At 35.2% G+C, this 12,072-nt stretch overlaps 1 protein-coding gene across 1 annotated transcript; it reads left to right on the top strand.

Annotated features, from left to right (window-relative positions):
- Nucleotides 1-1,055: 1,055 nt before the first annotated feature.
- Nucleotides 1,056-5,192, top strand: LOTGIDRAFT_141654 (hypothetical protein; the record flags this gene model as incomplete). Its single annotated transcript, XM_009051316.1, has 6 exons — nucleotides 1,056-1,343; nucleotides 1,650-1,897; nucleotides 2,394-2,592; nucleotides 2,834-2,966; nucleotides 3,903-4,065; nucleotides 4,940-5,192. The coding sequence occupies 6 exons, from the start codon at nucleotides 1,056-1,058 to the stop codon at nucleotides 5,190-5,192; spliced, it is 1,284 nt and encodes a 427-aa protein (XP_009049564.1).
- Between the last annotated feature and the right edge of the window lie 6,880 nt (nucleotides 5,193-12,072).

Below are 12,072 nucleotides of genomic sequence, written 5' to 3'. Positions count from 1 at the left end.
GATGGAAGTTGCCAAGTGATCAATTTGTCAATAAGTTATGCAGGGAAGTGATCTACCTTTCAAAACAACATGGTAGAAGGTTTAATAATTCCAAATTAATTTAATATTTTTGCTGGTTTTTATTTCAGACACAAGATTAACAATGATTCTAGAACTGGTCGATGTTCTGTTATGATTTCTAAAAGTTTTTCTGATGATGTGGGAGAATATATGTGTCACGCTGCCAATCCTGGTGGAGAATGTAATACTAAAGCTGAAATACTTCCAGAGGGTAGGTTAAACACTGTTTGTGATATTCTTGGTGATGGTGATCATGTAACTACTCTGGACTTAGCAGAAAGAGTGATCTTGCTGACTGGTTTAACCACAATTTTTTTAAATTTTGTTGCATTGACATCTTCAAAATATGGCTAACTTTAAATTTATTGGATTTGTCTACATGATAGGGAGCTTTGACCAGGCATATGATGTTATTCTGTCCCTAATATATAGAAGGTTGTATGGCTTGAAACCTTCATTATTTGTCCTAAATTTTGTTACTAGTTTTCAAGAATTGTGAAAGTGTTAAGAATACATAATAATTATTCAATATGGATCTTATTGTGATTTAAAAATATTTCCAGTTCGTAAAGTTCAAGATGAACCATTAGTGTCAGATTTATCTCCAGTACAAGAGATACTGGCTCGAGCTCAAGCTCCCAAGAAACCAGAGAAAGAATTTTACCGAACACCAACAGAGAAGTTGATTGACAGACGATCAGAAGAGAGAATGTTAGCACAACCTGATGAACCATTGTCTGCTGGCGTCAGCGACTCTGTAAGTTTTTTATATTGAAACGTCATCGGAACTTCGACTCCTGAAAAGCATAAAGATTCAAATTCTTGTACTGTACTCTAGCCTAGTCAGTTTTTATGATGTTGTTTGTGTGATAATATGGTAGTTTTCGTCTGATGTCTGTATTCACCTTGTGTCATAGATCTAGAAACAAAGACTATGTTCAGTTGATATTGTTTTCAGGATTTAGGGTTAATAGTAACACATGTATATTGCCTTCATGCCATTTGTTCCAGAAAAGTTTATTTTAGTATTTACATCTGTTTTTATTCTACAGGAATTTACCGTGTCTGGGTTTGAGAGAAAATTAATGGAAGAGATAAATTATCGTGATGGGAAGATTAAGATGATGAGTGAAACAGAAACAGAATACGATTCTGAACAACCTGAAGAAAGAGTCATCAACACCCAGCCTCCAGAAATATTACAACAGTTAAACGATACACAACTTATTGAAGGTGGTGATGCCACATTTGTCTGTAAAATTATGGGAAAACCACGACCAAAGGTAAGGTTTTATTCTGGCAATTTCTTCTTCTGGTACTGTTGTCTTAAGTTATGACTAGTTACAAAAAGTCAAGTCCTGAAAGTTATTAGTGCAAAAAATAAGTTTTAGAGCTTGAATTGATGTCATTATCCCAATAACCTTCAGACCCTTTTTGCGTTAGGACGGTGCTTTTATGAAATGCTCTCATCACATGACTTGACAACAAATTATACATATTGTAATTTTGAGGTACACTAAATATAAAGTTTCTTTCACAAAAAAATTGCCAGCGAGATAAATAATACTCAAACATTGACTATATTTCAGATTGCTTGGTATAGAAATGGAAAACGTATCAAGAAATCTAATCGTTATGATATAACGTACGGACAAGATAATATGAGTGTATTGAAGATTCGAGTCACTCTACCAGAAGATACTGGATATTACACTGTCCTAGCTGTTAACTCAGTCGGTAAAGCCACCACCTCTGCCCAACTTTACGTTGATAAACTCGGCAACATTGATGCTACTTCTTTCATGGAACCTGAGAGCCTGAAAAAGATGCTTAAGAGGTATGATAAAAAGGCAAAGTTACTGTCAATCTATCATTTCTCGCTGGATTTATAATGCTCATGAAAATTATTCATTGGACTTCTGGATTTTGTTATTCTATGTATTATGTTCTCGATTGAAGAGTTCTGAGCAGGTTCTGTCTGTTATAATTCTGTCGCCAGTCGAATGGTATGGAAGCGGAATATGTCACATTCAAACTCTTCTCATCTATTTCCTTCTGAATCATTTGGAATTCTGTCTGCGTCTACTACTTTTCAGCACATGTTGAAGGTGTTCTGAACCCTGTATCAGAACTCATCAATTGAGCCACCCTTCAAATTCAGGCAGTCTCACATTGATGCTGTATCATATTAAACAACAAATTGTTATATTATCAGGGTTCAAAATTTAATTATCCAAGGGAAATACTGTAGAAACAATGATCTTTAGTTTGCATTTAGCTTTTTAGTCCATCATAAATGACTTTCTTGTTTTTAATTTTAGAGATTCTGAGAGAGGTAAAAAGGGTAAAGTATCAGATGATGGAGGAGTTTTTGATGCTCCTGCAGCACCACAATTCAAAAAGATTCCTGATGATTTAACAGCATCAGAAGGTACCACTGTCAGGTTTGACTGTCTTGTGACTGGACGACCTGCACCAGAATTAGACTGGTATAGAGACGGCATCCTGGTTCACAGGGATGATAACCATAAGGTAAGAAACTGTTCTTATTGGATTAATTCTTAAGACATCAGATTAAAAGCATCTGATGTTTTTTTAACGAAATGCCATTGTATTGGATTCTTATTGTTTTATTTGACACACTGTTTCAACAATTTACAGTTAACAATTTCTTGCTGAACTACTCCTTCTGACTAGTGTGTCTTTCAATTGTGGTTTTATGAAATTAAAAAACTATTAACTTTTAATAAACATGTGTTTTTGTTATTTGTAGATTGTTGTAAATGAGAATGGTATCCACTCGTTAATTATAAAGTTTGTATCGAGACGAGATGCCGGGACCTATAATTGTCTAGCTCTGAATAAAGCTGGTGAAGATAGATTTACTATTACTCTTAACGTCACACGTAAGTTATCTAAGATAGCTAAGACATCCCTAATCTAAGTCTTGTGCTAGGACAGGCTTTATCTAAGTCTTGTGCTAAGACATCCCTAATCTAAGTCTTGTGCTAAGACATCCCTAATCTAAGTCTTGTGCTAGGACAGGCTTTATCTAAGTCTTGTGCTAAGACATCCCTAATCTAAGTCTTGTGCTAAGACATCCCTAATCTAAGTCTTGTGCTAGGACAGGCTTTATCTAAGTCTTGTGCTAAGACATCCCTAATCTAAGTCTTGTGCTAAGACATCCCTAATCTAAGTCTTGTGCTAGGACAGGCTTTATCTAAGTCTTGTGCTAAGACATCCCTAATCTAAGTCTTGTGCTAGTACAGGCTTTATCTAAGTCTTGTGCTAAGACATCCCTAATCTAAGTCTTTTGCTAGGACAGGCTTTATCTAAGTCTTATTCTATGATTTATTCAAGTCTCTTGCTATAACATACTTAGTTTACATTCTACTCTAGGATTTATTCAGTTTGAGCTCCATTAGAATAATTACTATACAAGGTTTTTTTTTATCTCAAACTGAATTTTCCTGATTTTCCTTCAAACATTTAGAAAAAAAATCCTCAACTTGCTATCTATAATTTGAATGAGATTGAGCAAAAATAGTCCCCTATGCCAAATATCAATATCACAACTGGAAATTTGGGATGCTGAAGCAACCCAGAAATTAATAATGTGGCTTGGTAGCAAATAAATACATCAGGAACCAATTCACAAAGTTGTTTGGAAATAGCTTCATCCTAGTGGAGAATCTCAATTTCTTTAACAGTTTAGTTTTTCTTCATTGAGTAAATCCATTCATAGCCAAATCACAAAGTTGGTTGGAACAACTGGAACAACAATAGCTTCTCTGGAGCATCCTTAACCAATAAATGATGAAGTTGTTTGTTTTTTTTTACAGCGAAAGAAGAGAAACAACCCCCCAGATTTATTGAAAGGGTCCAGAATTTCACTGTAAAAGAGGGTAACCCTGTAACTCTGTCCTGTCATGCTGTTGGCATGCCAACTCCTTTGATGTCATGGCAGAAAGACGGACACCACGTCACTCCAACACATGACATGAGGTATGTAGTTTTTATCTAAATCAGCCCCTAAACAAGGAAACAAAACAGTTTGAAGTGTTTCATAGCATTTTGTTGTGACAAAATAACAGGTAACTGAAGGGTTGGCAAAACATTTTGTGAAAAAAGACAACTGAATGTAAGAAAGGTTATATCTTTACTTTACGTAGGATCTAGTACAAAGTGATCTGATACAAAGTGATCTAATACAAATACAAAGTGATCTAATACAAAGTGATCTAATACAAAGTGATCTAATACAAAGTGATCTAATACAAAGTGATCTAATACAAAGTGGTCTAATACAAAGTGATCTAATACAAAGTGGTCTAATACAAAGTAATCTAATACAAAGTGATCTAATACGAAGTGATCTAATACAAAGTGATCTAATACAAAGTGATCTAATACAAAGTGATCTAATACAAAGTGATCTAATACAAAGTGATCTAATACAAAGTGATCTAATACAGAGTGATCTAATACAAAGTGATCTAATACAGAGTGATCTAATACAAAGTGATCTAATACAAAATGATCTAATACAAAGTGATCTAATACAAAGTGGTCTAATACAAAGTGATCTAATACAAAGTGATCTAATACAAAGTGGTCTAATACAAAGTGATCTAATACAAAGTTTGAGGTTTTGTTACCAATCCAAATCAGTTACCAATCAGTTATTGTAATCAGAGCTGTGTAAATATTAAAACTAAAGTGTGTGGTGTGAGTTTTATGTGAAGACTCTACCAAAGGTGACAGTGTCTGGAGAAAACGTAGATGGACAATGTATGGCTGAGAACAATATTCACAAATATATGGTAGTTATTATTTATGTAACAAAATTCTAATCAAATGGTTCACAATTATATTACAGAGTAAATACAGAGGGTGGAAGATCGGCTCTGTATATTGAAGATACTAAACTATCAGATGCTGCTTGGTACCAGTGTACAGCTGCTAATACTTCTGGTAGTGCTACAACTAGAGCTAAACTTGTTGTTCAAGGTATGTTTTGGATATTTAAGCCATCATCAGGACAGCTGGTTTCATGGGGAAGTGTGATGTGCCTCTCAAGTGCTCAGAGACACCATGCTTCTTCTTCAACTGAGCTGCCCTTTCGTATCTAAAATACTTCTGCAGAACCAGCTATCTTCATATTGTGTTTCCTGTGAACTAGTCACTATTTTATGATAACAGTTGACACCGGTTTAAGATGTATTTCAAGTATCAAACTGAGATAAGAGTTAGAATGCCATATTGCTTTCACATTTTGAATCTTAAAAATGATATGTAGGGCTGTACCACATTATTTACATATGAAGGGCAATGGAAGTGCTATTTTCAAGAACACAAACCTGGTTGGTCTTAGAGCTCCATTGCCATCCCTTTCAAAAGCCATGCACATCTCTTCTGGTTTGTCTTGTATAATTATAGAAATCCTGTATTTATATTTCAGTATCTGCCAGAAAGCCTGTGGATGAAAGAAAACAGGCTCCAAGACAAATTCCTAGACAACAAGCTCCATCTCGAGCTGCTCCTGAAATTTTACCAGAACCTCAACAACGAGTAACCTCTCCGTAAGTTAATAATTTTATACTCAAATCTTCAGTTTCAGATAATACAGTGGTGAAGTTATGGTGGGTTAATTCCCTTGGTTTGATCACTTGTGAGTTATATTCTACAGAAAGGTTTTCTTTTTAACATTATTTCAGATTAGGTAAGATAGAAGACAAACTGCTTGAAAGTTTCTATATTAGTATTATTTCTTTACTTTCTTTAAGTACTGAGTATTAAGAGATGTCATGCCAAGTTCACAATTTTTTATATATATATACAATGTAGTTGAGTCGCTCTATTATTATTAGAATTGAAGTGCCCCAACCAGTTTCTCAAAAACTTAGAAATACAGTACAGTAATCTGATTGGTTAATAAAACTGTGTTTAAGATTAAGTTTATGAATTGTCCAATCAGATCACTGGAATGTAAAATTATCATAAGCCAAGATTTTTTAAGAAACTGACTGGGGTTTTCAAATAATTTCTGAATCTGTTATGGCTAGGATTTCAGAACTAAATTAGGAATCTACATGTTCTGTCCTAATTCGACCTGATATATTAGCTCCCTCCACCAAACATTATTATATTAATTACTATGTTTTACCAGGCATTATGATATTAAATCGGAGGGTCCCGTACAACAGATATCTTACGTTAAAGATGGTGATAGCGCCACCTTGCGGCTCGTTCGTGAGGAGGATGCAGCAAGGTTAGCAAACAGTGTTACAGCATGACCTATGCATGACCTTAGATGTGTTTGAAAAAAGAAAATTTCTGAAAATTTACAACTCTAAGATTTCAGAAATAAATACAAGTTTTGCTGTCTCATTTAGTGAAAGCTGACATCATATTCTATGAACTTTTATAGTTGAGCTCCAATATGTGACACCTTGTGTGTCTTTGTTGCTGGAAGAATTTAAAGTGTTATTTGAAGTGGTAGGGAGTCTATTTGACTTCTGTATAAGATTTAGTTCTATGATTAACTAGTTTTAGAATATTTAGATGATTGTTAATAGTGGCATGATTAATCATTCTTCATTTTATTTCATTATGTCACAAAACATCAGGGTGTAAATCTCTATTTCATTTCATTCCATTTCATCATTTGCCAAAACATTAAACGAAGTGAAACATCAAAAATTTCCTTTCATTCAGTCAGTCACTAAAAACATTAAGGTTTAAAACTCCATTTCATTCCATTTCTATTCAGTCATTACAAGATTAATCGTCAACAACCAGTTCAGCATATAAACTTCACGTCTGATTTGACCAGTGGATCACCCCATTATGATCAGAGGTTTGTTTACATTGGCTCAGTGATATGACTGATTATGTACTCTTTTTTCATTGGTTCATATATTCAATTGCCCTTCATCATTGGTTGAATGCTATTTTGATACTACCCATAACTGATTGTGCCCTCTTCTATGTCAACATCCTTAACTAACCTGGTGTATGATAACTTCCATCAAGTTCAGAGAAAATATTTTGTAAATTTAGTATCTTATACTATCAACTTTTGTCTTGAAAATACTTTTTCAATTGCAATATATTTAGATCATATGATTTTTGAAAAATTTAGGCACTGTTCTCTGATATACACTTCTGTATTAGTTGTATTTCAGTGCGCCCCTATCATGTTACAAATTCCATAACAAAGCATGATAGCAATATACACCCATTGTAGAGTATTAATCCTACAGACCACTAACATTCAACACCCCTTAATATGTTTTTATGAATGAAGTATTTTCAGTTGCGTTACTAGGCCACACCCCTTAAAGTAACTTTCGTGTCAATGGTGTATTTTAACAAAAGATAACCCGAAGAAGAAAATATAATTCCTATATTTAACAGTTACAGCCTGTAATCGCACAATCCAATTCTATTTTATTTAACTATTTAGTTACTAGAAAAAGATAAATGTTTATATGATATTGGTTATAAGTAGACCTATGTATCTTAATTCAGTTATCTAATAATCTAACAGATATATACATATTCATATTTAAGCCAGAAACCATGATGCATTTTTCTATCAAAAAATCACTGATATCAACGTATGAAAATTAAAAGCAAAAAGTTCAAACATGTTTTCAAATGTAAACAAGGTCAATATAGAAATCAAGCTCAACGGTTAGCAGTAAAGTACATAACTGTGAAATTTATGAGACTGACATTCACCCTGAAAATAATCTGTCGTCTGATTTTCAAATGTACAGTCTACGTACATATGAATTGAATTGTTACCAGCTTTAAACTTAGTTGTTGTTGTACCTTTAAATGTTTGTGTTAACCTTTTCCTAGCTTTGACCTTCAACCTTTGACCTCTACACCAATTGATCATGATGTGTCGTTTATGAGTTCTGTTTTCTCTACTACTGATGACTCTTTTGATTTTAAAAGGTTTGTGATTAATGCTTATAAACCATAGTGTTAACCTCTTGAATCATTTTCTTGTTCTCTTCGCTTAAAAATATCATTTAACCCTGATATCTCATTTTTTTAACATGCATTTAAATCATAGGAATCATTATATCATTATTTTGTCATAATCTAAAATCAGAATGTATGTGTGTCACCTTCGTAAAACAAATTAAATTGATCGTTTTACACATTTCCTCACAGAACACCAGTCCAAGAGCCGTTTTCACCTCACAAGGCACCCAAACCTCAACAACCAATTCCACCAGCAGCTTATGGGGAACCAGAACCCATGGAGGTGGAAGAAGAGGAATATGTTCCTCAATCTGTCCAAGATGCCAAGAAGAGATTTGAAGAACCTCAACAAGCTGTGCCGAGAGCTCCAGCAAGCATGCCAGCATCTCCAATGCCTAAGAAAAAACAGTTTAGGCCAGTCAGTGCACCTGTGTCGCCTCAAGTTGCTCGAAAGGAGATGAAACCAGCTGCTCCAGTGATGGCTCCTTTTGCACCTCAGAAGATGCCTGAGCAGAAATTTGTTCCTCAGAAGCCTCAGAAGATGCCTGAGCAGACATTCGTTCCTCAGAAGCCCCAGAAGATGCCTGAGCAGACATTTGTTCCTCAGAACCTCAGAAGATGCCTGAACAGACATTCGCCTCAGAAGATGCCTGAACAGACATTCGTGCCTCAGAAGATGCCTGAGAAGACATTTGTTCCTCAGAAACCTCAGAAGATGCCTGAGCAGACATTTGTTCCTCAGAAACCTCAGAAAATGCCAGAAGAGATGTTCGTTCCTCAGATTGTTCCAGATCAGAGACAGCCGAAGTCTCGACCTCAAGAAAGACAACCAGTCTTTGTGAGAGATATGCCTGGACCTGGGTGATTACCTTTTTCAATCTTTCTTGAAAATTTTAAAGTCATTGGAAATATTAGTCAAAATAATTAAGCCATCAATCAAAATCCACAGGAGAAAAACGAAAGTCCACATTATCCAGCAAAATTATCTCAACCTACTGCTGAGAATTAAAATACTTCACTTAGCTTATCAAAGTTTATAAATTATAAATCACCATAGCATGATCAATTTCTCATTATCTCACAACCATATCATTTTAAAACCTGTGTTCTTCAGCTACAACATCCAACAAGAAGGCCCAGTTCAGCAGATATCTTACGCCTCAGATACTGAAAGTGGGTATCTACGAATCGTAGATGATGGCACAAGGAGGTTTGTCTGATTATGTTTCCTAAATCGTAACTAATCAGGCATGACAGATCCAAACTAATTTTTATCAGTCAATTTTCTGAAAACCTAACTAAGATGATATTAGCATTGCAGTGATTTGATTGGTCAATCCCCAAGATTTTAACCAATCAGATTACTGTACAGTGGCAGAGCCAGGGGTAGGGCGAAGAGGGGGTAGCCCCGAAAGCAAGTTTTTCAGGCAAATTCTCATAATTAGGATAGAAATCCTGGCAATCTCAGATATTTCGCCCCCCCTTCCCCCCACCCTCGGACCTATACCTGGCTCTGCCACTGTTACTGTATACATCCTGATTCTATGTTTTAGCTTATTGTTTCAACCATTTGTCCAATAAAATCTTCTATGATTTGATTTGCTGATTTAACATTGATTGTTGCTTCAACATTCTCTTTAGAAGTTTTATGGCTCTTCTGATTCTCCTTTTTGATTTTTCTAACATCCAAGTCTTCTTCAGTTTTTCTTTCCTTATCAGGATTTTTTATTTTGTTTTTATTACTTTTGTAAAGTTTGCTGTGAATTCGAGTTATTTCTAACAATCTTTTCTTTGATGTTTTTTGTTTCTTGTTGTTCACTATGAAATGGAATGATGTATAATTTTATTGCTATGAAAGAATTGATTTAGGGATCCCAGACTTGCTCTATTTACAGGAATTCTTTTTTTTTTTATTTGAATAATACCGCTAAAAAATTGGTTTGAGGGATGAAAAGATTTCTATTTAAGAAATGACTTCCGAAGCATCTTGATATGGTAACAATCTCCCCATATTCCCCCACCTGGGAGGCCATGGTCCTCTTAACCCTCAGCTGATATTTTCCATTTCCTCTATTTTTGTTTTTATTCCCAACTGGGATCCCTGCATCATATATTATGTCTTACATCAGGCAAGTGGAGGAAGTCTTTGCTAAAACAAGAAAACCAGATGAGGTCATGAAACCCAAAAAATTAGAAAAGGTTGAAATATCCAGAAAACCAGAACCTCAGTTTGAACCAATCACTGTTGAAGTACCAATGGATACTGAAGACACTACCTCTGAAGATTTGACATTCCCAAGTCTTCAAGATACCAAGCGAATGTTCCAGGACATTGGAGAAGCTGCTCCAATAATCCCAACCTCTCCTAGAACACCAAAGAAGACATTCCAAGATGTTCAGCAAACTGCAGAGAAACCGAAACTGGTTCTCTTGGAGTCCAGACCATCTGAGTTCCCCATGGAACCAGTTCAACCAGTTCAGAAAGTACTCAGACCAACTGAGGAACCAATTAAGAAGGTTGTACCTCCTCGGGAAGAATTCAGACCAGAGTTAAAACCAACACCGAAAGCACCAACCAAGCCTTTCACTCCACAGATTCTTCCAGAGGAAAAGGACAAACCTTTCGTACCTCTAAAAGTGAAGGAGCCAATCAAACCATTTGTTCCTAAAGCTTCAGAAAAAGAATCAATGAAGCCATTCGCTCCACAAATATTACCAGAAAAGAAGGTTGTTACTCCTCAGAAATTGCCTGAAGCCAAACAAGAACCAAAACCAGTTCAGAAGAAACCGAAGTTGAGACCTTCAGACAGGAAACCTGTTTTCTCCCAGGACTACATCGGACCAGGGTGATTATTTATTTCACTATCAATCTATCAACTGGAAACTTTTCACGATCAAAGCTAACTTTAATTGCGGCTTTTTCAAGTATTATAACAGAATTTCCATTCCAACTTGCTGTTTCCAATTTTGACTCCCCAAATTACTGTCTTCCTTTTCCTTGACAAAAATACTTGGTGCAAATCTTTCAAAGCTTTGACTTTTTTCTTCCTTTCTTACAGAATTTTATATCCTAATGCTGTTTCCAATCACTCCAAAACTTTGACTACCAAAATAACTTGCCAAAAATACTTTCCTGAATCTTTCATAGCTTTGATTACCCTGAAAGTTATCTTCCTTTCTATCTTTAGCTATGATATTCAACAAGAGGGACCAGTACAACAAATTTCTTACGCTTCTGATACAGAAAGAGGCTACCTTCGTATTGTGGATGATGGCTCACAAAGGTTGGTCAGAATGGAGGATGCCAAGCATGGCTTCATGATTTACGTTGGTTAATTTTCATTGTTAATCCTTGACTGGTCAAGGGCTGATTGTCAGAAACATCATATCCTACAATTGTTTGGTTGCTATAGTGATTGCAATACCATCAACCAATAGAAATTTAGTAAATAAGTTATGATTTCTCTGACAAAATGCCCAGAATCACGATTTTTGACAGTCATAATGCAATGATGATCAGGAAAAGGGTTAACTTGTCTTGTGACTATGCTATTGGGCTGATAATAAACAAAGCAAGTTATATGCAATTGGTCTGTATAAGGGGCCCTCACAACATAACAATCACTAGTTGTGTATGGTTGTGTATAATGAAAGTGGCCATGAGTTCTGAACACATCTCACAACTCTGTTGCAAGAGAGTTGCGTTCAGAACTTATGACCTCATTCTTATTCACAACCATAAAACTGGTTATCGCTATTGTTTGATAACTATGGTGTGAAGACCCCTTTGCAAGTTATATGCTATTATGCTGCTTACACGTTATATGCTATTGGTTTGACTACAAGTTATATGCTATTGGTCTGCCTACAAGTTATATGCTATTGGTCTGCCTACAAGTTATATGCTATTGGTTTGCCTACAAGTTATATTCTATGCATGATGCACTACAATTATAACTATATCTTCAATAACTGTATAATATCAACAATTTTCCATTTTGTAATAAGATT

Source organism: Lottia gigantea (genome assembly GCF_000327385.1).
Source record: "Lottia gigantea unplaced genomic scaffold LOTGIsca_163, whole genome shotgun sequence".
NCBI classification, from domain to species: domain Eukaryota; kingdom Metazoa; phylum Mollusca; class Gastropoda; family Lottiidae; genus Lottia; species Lottia gigantea.
The sequence above is the reverse complement of the archived record's forward strand: the minus strand, read 5'-3'. Positions and strand labels throughout refer to the sequence as shown.